This window comes from Hemicordylus capensis, chromosome 5 (genome assembly GCF_027244095.1).
Source record: "Hemicordylus capensis ecotype Gifberg chromosome 5, rHemCap1.1.pri, whole genome shotgun sequence".
Lineage (NCBI taxonomy): Eukaryota > Metazoa > Chordata > Lepidosauria > Squamata > Cordylidae > Hemicordylus > Hemicordylus capensis.
This window is the reverse complement of record NC_069661.1, coordinates 230,608,554-230,624,273: the sequence shown is the minus strand read 5'-3', so window position 1 is coordinate 230,624,273 and position 15,720 is coordinate 230,608,554. Positions and strand designations below refer to the sequence as shown.

The window sequence follows — 15,720 nt, the reverse complement described above, 5'->3', positions numbered from 1 at the left end:
AGTTGGGGAAGTGTGCGTTAGACTTCAGTTCTTCCCTGGAGGCCTCTGAGTGAGGTCTGATCAGTAGCTACTGTAGGGAAAGGGAAGACCAACAGCCTTGGGCTGGAAATCAACTGGAAGTGTCTTACCTGGAAGTAAGTAGGAAAGAGAGGGACCAAAACGTGTCGGGGAACTTACAAGCCTTTCTTGCAGTGAGGGGTGTTCCACTTTACTCTCCCAGAATATTCTCTTAGAAAGGTGAATCTGCTCATATTAAGAAGTGGATGGTGGCAGCCTACCTGGGACTCCTTACAGCTAGAAGAGGGAATTGAATCAAGGCCAGATGAAAGCGCAGATACAACCCCCCCAAAATCTGGACTATGGAAAGTTCCAAGTGGAACTCGAGAGAATGGAAATGGAACAAGAGAAGCTAAAAATAGAAAGAGAAAGACTAGCAGTGGAGCAAAGGAAAGCCGAGTTAGCCCACAAGGTTGAGATGGCACAGATTAATAAAGGGATCACTCCCCAACCAATTACCCCAGCAGCACCAGGGAGGTGATGCAAGTTGCCTGGATATAGGGAAGAGGAGACTGATGAATATCTGATCTGTTTTGAAAGAACATGCATTAGTTACAGAATACTCAAGTCCTGGTACACGTACTACCCTAGACCACACCTCAGTGGGGTATTGCTGGCTGTGTCTACTGAGATGCAAGTGGAGGAGATGGGGGTCTATCAACTGTTTCAGCAAAGAGTGATGTCCAAACTGGGGCTTACCCCTGAGAATGTCTGCAGAAAGTTCCATAACCTCAGGAAAAAGTTCAGTGAGACATACCAGACCTTTGCTCATCAGCTATGGTTGGCAAGTGAAGTGTGGATGCAGAGAGCCCTAATCACATGCTCTTGAAGGCCTAAGACTGCTCAAGCCTTTCCACAGGGAGGGATTTTCCATTTACTCTCCCAGAACATTCCCTTGGAAGGGTGAAACTGCTCATATTAAAAAGTGGATGGTGGCAGCCTACCTACGACTCCAGAGGAGGGATTTTGTATTCCCCTGCCCCTTTTGGTCGTTTCAAGTAGTAAAGCATGTCCAGCTACTGAAAACTGCTGTGAGGGGGCAACCAAAAATTGGAGACCTGTAACATTGGAAGGAAGTAGCCAGCAAATTTTTGCACAATAGCTTCAAGGGGGAACAGTCTAGCTGAGTAGTGAGGTATTGGAATTTCAGTAGCTATAGCCTTGACTGTTTACAACCATTCTGAAGTTGTCCCAGTGCCAGATCCTGGGCACAATAGGGAACCTGCCCAGAATGTTGAAATGACGAGTAACAGCTCCACCAGATACTGTCAAATTTAGTTTTTGGCCTTGCCAATTTGCATAGCTACGTCCCTCCGAGAATCATATCAGCCTTAAGGAGCAGTCACAAAAACGAAGAAGGGGGGGAAAGAACTGAAAAATAAACCACATTTTTTTGCCTAGCTTCTCTTTCAGATGTGACACACACAGATGTCAAAAGTCTGAAAGAAGAAAGAGAGAAGGGAAAAACCAAAGCAAAACTCAGAAAACACTCACACTTTCCCCCTGCAATTTGTACAAAATATTTTTTTTAATGATGGCAAAGAAATTTTAGGAACAGACATGATTACAGAATCAGGAAATGCTACAAAAATAAGAGGAACACCAGCTACAGTCCAAAAACATGACAGCTCATTCTTTTTCTTTAGTGTGGTCACTCAGGAAAATAATGTTATCTGGAAGCGGGAGGGAGAAAGAGAGAGAGAGAGAGAGAGAAATCACACATTTGAAAATATACAGACATAAGAAGCTTCCTTATGTTAAGTCAGAGCAGACAACAATCTAGCCTATTATTGTCTAGTGTGTAAATGGCTCTCCAGGTTACCTCACAAATGTCTTCCCCAGACCTGAAATAATTTTCATGAGAGATGCCAAGGACTGAACCCGCAATCTTCTGCATGCAAAACATGTGAATTGCAATCTTCTGGAGGGAGAACAATGCTCTGCCTCTAAGCTATGTCTTCTGCCCCAGGCTCAATGGGAATTGAGGTTCTCCAGGCAGTACAGGTGAAACTCGGAAAATTAGAATATCGTGCAAAAGTCCATTAATTTCAGTAATGCAAATTAAAAGGTGAAACTGATATATGAGACAGACACATTACATGCAAAGCGAGATAAGTCAAGCCTTAATTTGTTATAATTGTGATGATCATGGCGTACAGCTCATGAAAACCCCAAATCCACAATCCCAGAAAATTAGAATATTACATGGAACCAAGAAGACAAGGATTGTAGAATAGAACAATATCGGACCTCTGAAAAGTATACAGTGTACTGTGCTTGATTGGCCAGCAAACTCGCCTGACCTGACCCCATAGAGAATCTATGGGGCATTGCCAAGAGAAGGATGAGAGACATGAGACCAAACAATGCAGAATTGCTGAAGGCCGCTAATGAAGCATCCTGGTCTTCCATAACACCTCATCAGTGCCACAGGCTGATAGCATCCATGCCACGCTGCATTTAGGCAGTAACTGCTGCAAAAGGGGCCCAAACCAAGTACTGAATACATATGCATGCTTATACTTTTCAGAGGTCCGATACTGTTCTATTCTACAATCCTTGTCTTCTTGGCCCTCCGACTAGTAGCCATTGATAGGCCTCTTCTCCATGAAGTTATCTAAACCCCTCCTAAAGCCATCCAGGTTGTTGGCTGTCACCACATCCTGTGGCAGAGAGTTCCACAAGTGAATCACACGTTGTGTGAAAAAGTATTTCCATTTGTTGGTCCTAGACCTCCTGGTAATCAATTTCAAGGAGTGACCCCTGGTTCTAGTGTGGTGTGAGAGGGAAAAGAATTTCTCTCTCTCCATGTCCTCCCTCAGGAGGTGAGTGTGACTCCATCATTGCTTCCCTTTTTGTTCTGCCAAGACTTTTGAGGATATGGTCTGGTTAAAAAAAATGCCTGTCTTAGTCCTGCTGCCGTTTGTTTATTATTATTGCCTTTGTATTTGTGTTTTTATAATGAAGCCCACTTTACGAGCAAATACTGAAGAGCAGTACACAAATGCTGCAAATATAAATACTGTACATGCAGGTGGAACTGGACTGTCAGATTTGTTATCTCCACCTTAACCTTTGCATGGAGGAGATTAACGTTCCCGTTCACTTGCAAGGAGTTTACTTTCACCCTTTCCCCACTATTTTCTTAGTAACTCCTTTTTCTCCTCAAGATACTTCCAGGGTTTCTCCATAGCTATGAACTTAGCGCATTGAGCATGCAGGAAGCCGGAAGAAAGCCTATAATCAGTGGCATAGCCAGACATTCAAGTATTTCCTGCTAAATTCCCGAGACTGAACTTTCAGGCTTCTTTAGAGAGCAAATGCAGCCTGCCCACCTTCTGCCTGTGGAGTGGAAATGCATTAACACTCACTAGCTCCAGTTCACTGGCTTATGCTGTGAAGGCTCCATTACACCCTCCTGCTTAACCCTCTTCATCAATAGCACCCACCAGCGACACCTAGTGGCACCAGCCCAGAACTGGCGATATTACCCACTTCTATCTAAATTCATGTGGGGCCAATTCAAACAATGTTCCCCACTGGCTCCTCTTTAATGGCACTGGAGAAGGGCATGTCCCCCCACCTAGCATCTAATCCCACGAGAGGTGCTTCATTTGAACTGTTAGTCTACATGCAATTCAAATACTACTTTAAAGCAGTAGTGTAGATTATAAATCTACCGCCGACTGAGCTCATCTGGAGAGGTCTGTCTGCAATTGCCACAGGCTCATCTGGTGGCAACGCAGGGACAGGCCTTCTCTGTTGCTGCCCCAAGAGTCTGGAATGTGCTCCCTGCTGAAATAAGAGCCTCCCCATCCCTGACAACTTTTTAAATGTCCCTAAAGACTTATTTTTTCACCCAAGCTTTTTAACTGGACTGTGGTTTTATATTGTTTGAAGGTTTTCATTTTTAATCTGCTTGCTGTTGGTGCAAACCGCACAGGGATGGAAGTTTGGGGCGGTCTACAAATTTGAAAAATAAATAAATAAATAATTTATTTATTTTTATTTAGCACATTTTTATACCGCCCTAACCCAAGGTCTCAGGGCGGTTCACAACAAACAAATACTAAAAACAATTTAAAACAAATAACAATCAAAAGTTTAAAAAATTAAAAAGTTAAAAGTTAAAAAGCTAAAAAGCTTGGGTAAAAAGATAAGTCTCTAGACCCCTTTTAAAAGCCACTTATTATAATATAATATTAATATTATATAATAATAATAATAATAATAATAATAATAATAATAATAATAATAATAAATTAGTAAGTTATAATAAATGTGAGTAGGTAATAAATACTTTAGAGTAGTGGCTGACATGCTGTGCAGCAGTAGGTCAGCATAAGGTAGGCTGCATGGACGCAGGGAGTCTTCAGACCTGCGCTAGAGTCACCTAGAGTCTAGTGAACCACCCTGAGGTGATTCAGAAGTTTCCTCCCTGAGATTAATCAACTTCCACCTCAATAGAATATAAATTCCTTCAAGTGAGCACCCTCCAGATGAGACCCTCGAGATAAGAGTTTTGGGATATAAGAACCCCAGCTCAAAGCCAGCACTTTGAGCAGTCCAACCTGAACACACAAGAGAGAAAATGCTTTCCAGAGACCAAACCGGTCTCTGCCTCAAAGACCATCCACCACACTGCAAAGCCAAGAGAGAGCACATTCCTGTGGATGTGCCTCCAGAGTTTCTAGACCTCAAGAATCTTCGTCTCCTAAAGAGCCAAATTGATTATTTGGGACCCATTGCAAACCAACTCAGCTGCCTGGAGTTTCCCTCCCCAAGCAGATATCCAGCCTCTTTGTTCCAGCCCAGGAAAAGCTATGAAAGAAGGAATGGTATACTCTCCTCCTTGTTGCTAACTATAGGAACCTAATTTGTCCAATCTAGCCCTTTTTCTCTAGGACAGGACCACCACAAGTTTTGACACATGAAGGTCTTACCTGCTATGACTGTTGTGGCTTGCCGCCTGACGTTGTTTTTGTCTACATATTCACCATAGTCAACCTTCCCCTCCACGTAGACTCGGGCGCTGTCAGGAGCAAATTCAAGCCATGAGTGAGATTAATGGTCAAGCCCACATATAAATTGGGAGGCTACCTCCTAATACAACCAGAGCTACACAGAATTATTTTCATTAGTGTTGCAAATACTTGTACAGGAGAACCTCAGTATTCGCAGGGGTTCCGTTCTCTACAATTATCGCAGATAACAAAACTGCGAAATAAATGAATCATTATGGCTATGGGATCACAGGGGTTAGGTTTCTGGAGGTCGCAAAAGAGGAGAACACGGTGAAAGTGGCCCTAGACACGTGGGGGAAAGTGGCCTACCATGCTCCATGGGACAGCTGCTCTTCCCTGTTAAATTTATGAGAATCACACTTGCAAAAAAGGACAAGAATTTTAAAGTCTTGCACAGCTAGTATATGGCATCCCGTATCACCAGGATAGGCTGCTGAATTAGACCCCACTGGGTCCCTCCCTGGCATCTCCAAGATAGGGCTGAGAGAGATTCCTGCCTGCAACCTTGGAGAAGCCGCTGCCAGTCTGTGTAGACAATACTCAGCTAGATAGACCAATGGTCTGACTCGGTATATGGCAGCTCCCTATGTTCCTATGATTGTTCTACTATGGGGTCCTAATTCTCCAAGATGTAGCTGAGTTGTACATAATTTCACACATGCCGTTTTGCTGGCTTAGCTTGCATTTCCATGCTTTGGCAAGCTTCCATTCGGATCACAGATGGAGTAGATTGCTCCAAGGCAAATGTAAAGCTAAGAAGGCAACACAGTACTAGCTGACATCTATACAGCTCTTTATATCCCAACACATAAGACGGGTCAGCACATGTGTTCCCTTAATGCAGACTCGGGACTTAGAGACAGAGAGATAGTGGCTTGCCCAAGACAATCACATGAGCAGAGATACGGGTTTTCCAGAAAAATCTGAATCAGAAAGTTTTCCCATGCAAATATTTCACTGGCATAAAATTTTACATTATTTTTTTTCTCAGAAAAAAATTGTTTTTTATTACAAGGCACTAAAACATATGCACTCTCTCACACACTTCCTAGGGATAGTCACCCAGGGGAAAAAATTAATTACAATTTTGAACTTGCACAATATTGCATTGACATCAATTAATAACCAAGTTTAACCAATTAATAACAGTGACCAATATTCAGACTAGCATTGTATATGTGCAGCAGTGCTAATTCCAGACTACTGCCTACTGTGTGTCACCACACTATTTCCCTGGGGGTCACATGACATCACAACCTGGAACTTACACTGATGCACGCTAGCCAGCATGTCAGTCCATGGATTTTAAGAAGTGGGGGATTTTCCACAGAAAAATTAAAGGAAAGTTTGCTGGGAAACTTCCCACCCCACATCTCTGCAAGTGAGCTCAGAGTGAAGGCAAGATTTAAACTGGGAACTTCCTAGTTTATAGCTCATACACTTAGCTACATCATCAGCTCCAAATAGGATACTTTTTCATTACGTGTCAACAATATATGAACCAAGCATGGGGTTGGACTCAATTACTTCCAAGTCTACTTTGAGCTCTAAAATTTTATGGCATATGAAACTGCCTCATACCGAGTCAGACCATTGGTCCATCTAGTTCAATATTGTCTTCACAGACTATCAGAACCTCTCCAGGGTTTCAGGCAAGGATCTTTCTCAGCCCTACATGGAGATGCCAGGGATTGAACCTGGGATCTTCTGTATGCTCTACAACCTAAGCTATGATTCTTCACCCACAGAAGTCTCTCACCCACCTTACAACTGTCTGCAACTCTTATTTCCTATCTTTTTTATGCACACAATTTCCAGTATTTAACACCCACTAGGGAGAATGGGAAACAATTGGGTCATAGAACAAATCAATCCAGAATTTTCACTTGAGGCACAAATGACCAGGCTCAAACTATCATACTTCAGACACATTTATGCGAAGACCCTGTGCCCTTGAGAAGTCCATAATGCTGAGAAAAGATGAAGGAAAGAGAAGAAGAGGACAACCAGCAGCACGGTGGATGAACTCGATTACGACAGCAATGAATACACCACTGAGAGACCAAGTTGAAGACAGATAATCCTGGAGAGAATCTATCTATGTAGTCGCTAAGAGTCAACATCAGCTTGAAGGCACTTAATCAATCAGTCAATCAGGAAGAATGCTAAGCAAAAAGGGACTTGCTAGCTAGTTCTAGGCCCAACGCTTGATAACTATATGTGGTGTCAAGATTCACAGCAAGACCAAAAGCACAAACTGAACTGATTGTCCACATCCATCCCTGGCAACTGGGTATGTCTACCTCCAACAGACAGAAAAGTGTAGGGGTGTGGAATTCGATTCGCTGACTTGATTCGAGTTGAAACAAGGGTGATTCATAAGTTTGACCCGGAATCAAATCACCTTCAAAACAGAAGGCCCAATTTGGGGGTCGGAGAGAATCACCCCTGATTTGAACTGAATCAATTCGAACACCAGTTTGAGGCCCATTTTGCTGGGAAATGCTGCTCCCCCCACCTGGGGAGAGTTGGTCTCCCGCCAGGGAGAACTAGGATTGGTGAGTAGTCCAGGCTTGACCTGTCCTCCAAGGCAGGCTGATGTGCAAAGTCCAGCGCAGAGGGCTCGTCTACCCGCCAATCCCAATTGGTAAACCAGCTCTCCCCAGGGGAAAAAAGGACCATTTTGAGGCCCATTTTTCCAAAACAGCACATGAGTCACCCAAATCAATTTGGGAGATTCGGGGCAGATTCATCAAGGCAGCTAGCTGGCTGCTTTCAATGAATCAATTCAGGGATCTGAATTGATTCAATTCAACCTCAAATCAAATAGCAGATTTTGATTTGTGCACACCCCTAGAGAAGTGTCAATAACACACACACACACACACACACACACACTGATCATCTGACAGAAAATCTTCTATTTGGGTCTTCCTACATTGTGACAGACAATTTGGGCTGAAATAGAGATCAGCTCACCCAAGGCAATGCTGTACAGAGAATAAGTCCTTCAGCTAATCTAAAGCACACAAGGAACACCAGAAAAAGCTCCTGCTTATATTAAGTGGTTGGTTATTAGAGAATGCTTTCAATGTGCTGTAGTTTCACTCACCCCTTCTTGACGTACTGATAAGCCACATCTCTTAGGCCCGGCCTGAACACCGAGATCCTGTGCCATGATGTCTTCTGGGTAACATCACCTTGGTAAAATGAAACACTGGGAAGTTACACCAACATCCATGGATTCCTGGTCCTTTCTAAAGTAGTCTTTCCCCAACCTTTTCCATTCCAAATCACACTTAGAATTCTTCTGTAAGTTTTATTCTTATTCATAACTGTCCCTCGTGTTCCTCCTGGAGCGGATTTGCCCCATAATACATCAGGAGGGATTCACCACTCCCACTTCCAGTGCATAAGGTAGTGAGCCAGCTCCAGAAGTGGGGAGCTTAAACTTGCTTCCTTGTGCACTGGAAAAATCATGTCCTTGGTGTATTACTTATTATTTGTATTTTACACTGCCCTTCATCCTAGGACCCCAGGGCAGTTAACAAGATAAAAATAATTAAAGCTCAATAAACACAACCTGAAAATAAAACAAACGCAGCTACATCCTAAAAAGAGAGACAGGGACCACTTAATGGTCAAAAGCCTGGATATAAAGGGCAGTCTTCTATTTCCTCCAAAAGGCTGGGTGAGAGGGAGCCACAAAGACCTCAACCGCAAGTTCCATAGCCTGGGAGCAATCACCAAGAAGACCCTGTCCACCATGCTTGACAAACGAGCCTCAGCAGGTGTCAGCAGACAGAGCAGAGCCCTCCTAGCAAGAGAGAATATGGGGAAGAACTGAGGTTGGAGAAAGAGTCAGAGAAAGTTCTCTCTTCTTGGTTCTTCCCTGTATTCTTCCTTCTAGGGCAATGTTTCCCAACCTGGGTTCCTCTAGATGTGGCTAAACTGCAACTCCCAGCATCACAAGCTATAATTTATTATATCTTGGGCAGGGCAGCACAACTTCGACCCTCCAGTTATTCACTGGACTACAGCTCCCATCATTCCCAGTCTCAGTGGCCAATGGCCAGGAATAATGGGAGCTGTAGTCCAATAATAGCTGGAAGGCCAAAGTTGTACAGCCCTGCTTTAAACCAACGCAAAAGTGTGGACAGGGTGGTGGGTTTTCAGAGCAACTTCAGTGCCCCCAGTTTATATAAGCCTCAACCAGGAATAAAAACATGTGTTTACAGACAGCTGTACGCACGTGCAGCGTAATGTATGAACAGGGCTTTACACTTCAATTAAGTTATATGACAGTGAAGGAGTCAACGTCTAACTGAGCAAAGTGGCACCTTTCTAAAGTGGTGATTCTCTTTAATTTGGCAGGGGGAGAGAAACTGGCCCTCTTAATCCCCAGCACAGCATCCCTCAGTGGCTGTTGCTGGTGTCTGTCTTATGTTTCTTTTTTAGATGTTGAGCCCTTTAGGGACAGGGAACCATCTTAGGTATCTATTTTTATATCTCCGTAAACCACTCTGGGAGCTGTTGTTGAAAAGCGGCATATAAATATTCATAACGTGCTTCCCCAGTTTAATTTAATGGCAGAAACACTCCAAAACTTACAGCACATTGACGCAGCTCTCAGCAACATTTATTTGGTTCTAGGAGCCAAATGTTTAGGAGTCAGATTGCCCTCTGGTCCATGGTGGGGGCAGGCTCAGTGACCACCCCCAAGAATGCCCTCCGCTTTGTGCGGGAGGAGGGGGCGGATTCCCCACCTCGCTTGCTCACTTCTCCTCCATAATCGGGTCCATTGAGCTCAGAAAGGACCAGGAGTAGGAGGAGGAAGCAGCAATCTGCCCCGCCTTGCTGACTCACTCCTCCCCCTCCTCGTGTCCATCCATCACCTGGCACAGACAGCATGCTTAACTTTCCAGGGTCATGATGAACTGTTGCCTGGGAACAGTCGAGCCCTGCATGGATGCGATCAGGCCTCCAACAGCCACACACACTACACTCACTTCCTTGGAAGACCTCGCTTTCTCCCGATCTCCACATCTCGTTCGTTGCAAGGCTGAAAATGGTGACTGGGTTTTTTCCTTCCACTTGTCTCATGACAGGATCCTGCCCAACGCGGCCAAGGAGCTGGATGCGATTCAGTGCTAAGAACGGGTCATAATATCAATACAAGGTAAAGTTAGAGGTCTAGACCAGGAGTGGGCAAATTTGGCCCTGCAGCTTCTGCTGAACTACAACTCCTAACATTCCCAGCCACAATTGTGGGAGTTGCAGCTCAGCAACAGTTGGAGGACCGAGTTTGCCCACTCCTGGTCTAGATGGTCAAAGACGACACATTTCTGACATTGTCAGGCACATTTAAATAGCACAAGGCTATCTGACTAGTCAATGCAACCACATAAGTTGCCAAAAAAAGTTTGTATGTAAGAGGGACGACAGATAAGTTAACATTCATTTATTAAAACATGCATATCCCGCTTCCCCCCCCCCCTTCCTTTAATATTTATATACCGCCCAAAACTTACATCTCTGGGCTTTACCCTTTTAGAATAAATTGGCCAAGGTGGCTCACAGCAGAAGCTTGAAAACAATGGCCAACGTTCCAACTAAATGACTCTGTAGAAGACCTACTGTTGTTCAGCAGTCCTTCAGAGTAACTCCTGAGTAACTTAGTCTGGATGTCAGCCAATAAGTCAAAGAAGTCAGCTCACAAAGAATGGAAGGAGCCAGGATAATTACAATCATCTACTACTCAGGCCGACAGTAATTTTTGCCAGTGCGTCTGGAACTTCCGGCCATATCTGGCCAACGGGGTGGCAGGGAGGTACGTTGCCGCTCCGATTAGCTGTTACAGAAACGAATGCTGGTGGGGGGAAAGCGGAGGGAGGGGCAAGTGCACCCTCCCCCGCTCTTAAAGTGGCACCCCCGCCGCCTTCGAGCCTTCGCCGCCACGGTTCCGTGCACATCCTTAGTGTTTGCTGCTTCTGACAAGCACGGAAAATGGGTCATGGCTATGTAGCAGGTCAGCAATGCACACTCTCCTTCTCCCTGGGTACAGAGTACCCAGGTATAAAATGACTGAAGAGGCTCAGCAGATTCAGTGAACTAACATGTTGTGTCTCAAGCAAAGCAACTTACATCTTTCAAGTATTAAAGGCATCGTTGACTCAGACTCGTGTCTCACAAACTGACGCAGGACCTAGGAAAAGAAAAGAAGAGGAAGACAGGCAGGCTAGCCTTGCATGGGAAAGAACCTTAGAGAGAGTCAGGCCACTGGTCCATCTAGCTCAGTACTGTCTACACAGGGCTACACAACCCCAGTTTTAAGCCAACATGGCCAGTAACCAGGGGAGATGGTAATCGTAGCCCATCATCTGCAGGAAGGCCAAAGGTGGGCAGCCCTGTTCTACACTGGCAGTGGTTCAGGGGTTTAGCCCCTGCTAACTGAGCAAAGAGGCACCGTTTAACATGGTGTTTCTCTTTATTTAGCAGGGGAAGAGCAACTGGCCCTATCCATCCCCAGCACAGCATCCCTTCAGTGACTGTTGCTGGTGTCTATCCTGTTTCTTTTTTAGGTGGTGAGCCCTTTGGGGACAGGGATCCATCTTATTTATCTATTACTTCTCTATGTTAACCACTTTGGAACTTTTGTTGAAAAGCAGTATATAAATACTAGCCGACCCACACAGAGCATCTGTGCGCTCTTTGGGGCTGGCTGTCCCCCGCCTCCTGCCCCACTCTCTCTTGCCCCCCTCCGCCCGCCTCCTGCCCCACTCTCTCTTGCCCCACTCCCCCACTTTCTCTTGCCCCCTCTCTCCTCTCTTGCCCCTCTCCCCCTGCCTCTTGTCACAACAGTCAGGTCCTCCTTACCGGGCAGCGGAGGGCTGAAAAGGGCCCCACTGCCACCGTTCCTCCTCCCCAGCAGCGAACTGGGAAGTCCCACCGCCCGTTTCCCTCCCACCCCGGCCTCCAACGGGTGCCGGGGCTGTGCCCCGCCGCCCATTTCCCTCCCGCCCCAGGCTACCCCACTCACTTCCCCACCCCCCTTCCCCACCCCCTCCCCCACGCCTGGGCCTGGCCTATCTTCATTCTTCTGACCTATCCCTCTCACAGGAACACAGGAAGCGGCCTTGTACCAAATTAGATCATTGGTCCATCTAGCTCACTATTGTCTACAGTGTTTCCCAACCTGGGTTCCTCCAGATGTTACTGAACTACAACTCCCATCATTCCCAGCTACAGTTTATTGAGCTGGCAGGGATTCAGCCTGGAACCTTCTGAATGATGTTGTACCTCTGAGCTGTAGCTCCTATTCAGCCAGCCAATCAGATTTGCAGATTTGCCCTGGAACTACCAGCAACAACTGAGCAAGTTAATGCCCATCCTTGGTCTACATGGATTAGCTGAGGCCTTCCCCAGCCCTACTGGAGATGACAGGGATTGGACCCGAGACCTTCTGCATGCAAGGTCTCTATGGCCGATGCCCCATCACTCAAGTGCCAGGTCTCATTCCCAAAGCCTCTCTGCTTCGCTTGGCCTGTTGCCTTCCTGGGGCCCGGCTGCTTTCATTTTTCTGACTGCTCTCTCGGTCTCTCTCGGATGCACTCCTATATCACAAAATGCAACACTTTAAAAAAATATGTCAAGTTACCTGCAGGAGTGGCCTGCGCAACATTTCTGCTGTTTTCTTTCACTCGGCTTTGGGTGCTCTCCTGGTTCTGAAAGAGAAAGCAGCTCTTAAACATTCAATTTCCAGTTTTCATTTTACTTACTCATCTATGCTGACTGAGCAAAGAGGCTCTTTTTACAATGGGGATTCTCTTATATTTAGCAGGGGGAGAGCAACTGGCCCTATTTAGCCCCAGCACAGCATCCCTCCAGTGGCTGTTGCTGGTATCTGTGTCTTTTGTTTCTCTTTAATGTATGATTTCTCTATGTAAACCACTTTGAGACCTTTGGTTGAACCGCAATATATAAATATCGGTGGTAGTAGTATCAGAACTAATGAATCAACGGGACAAATGAATTATCAGAATTCCTTAGTACACAACAATGGAATCCCTTCCATGACTTAAACACTGCATACACATAAAGCACAAATGCTCAGCAAGTTCAGCTGGTTTAACAGACAATGGCTGACACCCAGACTAAGTTACTCATGAGTAATCCTCATGAAATCAAGGTAACCAAGTCATGAAAACTTGTTCCATTGATTTCAGTGGGACTACTCTTGAGTAATTTTATTAGTCTGGCAGTCAACCCGTTTCTCTGGAGATTCACTACAGCACCATCCTGTGCAGTGAGGCAGTGCAGAACACAAGCCCAGCCAGGAACTGCCGGTATGCCTTTCACTTTCATTTCTGCAATTTATTCCCCAGAACAGAAACACAAATGTGGAAACAAAGACAAAGCATACAGATGCAGCAGGGAAAAGAAACAGGAATAAAAAGCAGGTACTGAAAGAAGCGGCAGCACAGAGCAACCTATCAGAGATGTTACAGAGGTGTGCCCCCATTGCTACACACACAAACAAACACACTCACAGAGGAAGCATATGAAAAACAAGGAGCGATCACAACTCATTTAATACATTCGGAGAGGGTTGCAGCTCCGTAATTCTATGCACTTTTACTTGGGAGTAAGCCCAACTTACTTCCAAGTAAATCTACACAGCATCTGTTTGCAAATCTATCCTCTCTCGCTTTGGAAAGAACATGTAACACATGAAGCTGCCTTATCCTGCCATTGGTTCTCCCAGCTCATTATTTCTAGGCTGACCAGCAGTGGCTCTCCAGGGTTTCAGGAGATCTTTCCCAGCCCAACATGGAGATGTCAACAACTGAACCCAGGTCCTCCTGCATGGCCAGCTAGGGACTCTTCCCCAAAGAAGCCCATTATCGATCATGACCCCTAAGAAGAAAGGCAAGCATATTTAGAGATGCTGTGGATATAGTGGGGAACAACACCATGTTTAAGAAGCGCACTTTGGCTGCATAGAGGAACATGACCTAGCTGGTCAGGCTGAAGGAAACAAAAACAAAAGGAAACCGGCTCTGCAGGAGAAACAGGCGATGGGGGCGGGGGGGGGAGGAATTAAGAGATGTGAAATTGTTTTTGCTCCGTTTTATAGCGGTTGCGTTTTAAGTTGTGCATCATTGCCTAGAGATGCACATGTCAGGTGGGCATATAAAAATGACAGATAGATAGATAGATAGAGAGATAAAGTGTATGCATGAAGAGCACCCTTTGGAAAGCAGCTGCGTGGAGATTGCAGAGTACTTGCCATGGGGCAAAGGGCGAGGGGCGCCGGGCAGGCACGATGGAGCCAATCAGGACGTGTGCACGTGAAAGAGAGACCACGCACGGAGAAATCGGACTGCTTCAGGACAGGAGAATCACACGGGAGAGCAAGAGGCTGGTATCCAACCGGCATTCCCTCTAACAGGGATTCCCAGATCGGAGTTAACAACCTCTGGGAACTCCTGTTAGAGGAAACACGGCAATCCAACACGTTTGCCGTAACTGGAGGAGATATAGCTTGCACTGCGAGGGAACTACCACCTGAGAAAGGAGATCGAGGCGCTCCTACCAAGGAACCTTCGCAGCCGCCTGTCCCACTCACCTGGAAGCCGATTCCACTCCCTCTCGCACGTGGCGCTCCTTGTTGGCCGCCGAGCGCGTGCTGAGCACCACCGAACCACAGACGTAGAAGGCGCTTATAGAGACACAGATCTGAACAGTCCTTGCCGGCATTTCCGGTCTCAAAGAACACCCCCTTCCCGCTCTGTACTTCCAGTGCACAGTGTCACCATAGAGATGCCAAGGGATAGAGGGGCGCCACTCGGCGCTCATGGAAGGAGAGCTGCGTTCAACGTCGGCTTCCAATTTTTACCGGAAGTCTAGGCTGCGTGCCACCCTAGCATCTGATCTTTCTAGCTCTAGAGAGGTGTCCGCGCTCTGCGAGCAGTGCGGAGCGAGGTCCGACTTCAAAGAGGCTCCTGCTGGAAAATCAGACCCAGGCGCGCAGAACACAAAGAATTGCACACACTGCAGCGGCGTAGTTTCACAGTTTCCTATAAGAAAGGCTTTACATGGCAGACAAGATAAGATCTGTGCACGTTTAGAGGGCAGGTAGGGAAAGGTCTTTCGGTATAGCGTTGGAGGGGCTTTCTTCAAGCAGGGGTGTTAATTCTGATTGAAACTATTGCTGGAAATGCCCCCTCCCCTCCCCCAGTATTTTTCACACTGTAAAGCAGGGCTGGGCCAACGTGGCCCCCCCAGATGCTGTTGAACTACAACTCCCATCATCTACCGCCACAATTGGCTGGGGTTGTTGGGAGTTGTAGTTCAACAACATCTGGAGGGCCACGTTTGTCCAGTCAAGCCGTGGAAATCTCCAGGTTTGCTTTTCAATCTTTTCTGGATATTGCTGAGGACTCTTGCAGACTCCAGGCCAATTCCAAAAGCTTAATCCTAAAATACATTTCTTTTCCTCATTTTTTATTCCACACCATGTAGAATGTTTGATGCATTGACTTTGGGAAAGGAGAGAGAGCAACATACCTCTGCTCTACAGCAATTTTCTATTTTATCTGTGTCGACTGTATTGTACCAGAGAAAAAACCACATGGCT

At 45.9% G+C, this 15,720-nt stretch overlaps 1 protein-coding gene across 1 annotated transcript; it reads right to left on the bottom strand.

The window, feature by feature from the left end:
• Positions 1–1,565: 1,565 nt before the first annotated feature.
• On the bottom strand, positions 1,566–14,870 carry SSBP1 (single stranded DNA binding protein 1). Its single transcript, XM_053251713.1, has 7 exons — positions 14,710–14,870; positions 12,739–12,805; positions 11,226–11,286; positions 10,091–10,231; positions 8,194–8,281; positions 5,001–5,089; positions 1,566–1,730 (listed from the first exon to the last, which is right to left on the bottom strand). The coding sequence occupies exons 2-7, from the start codon at positions 12,760–12,762 to the stop codon at positions 1,687–1,689; spliced, it is 447 nt and encodes a 148-aa protein (XP_053107688.1). The 5' UTR covers positions 12,763–12,805; positions 14,710–14,870; the 3' UTR covers positions 1,566–1,686.
• Between the last annotated feature and the right edge of the window lie 850 nt (positions 14,871–15,720).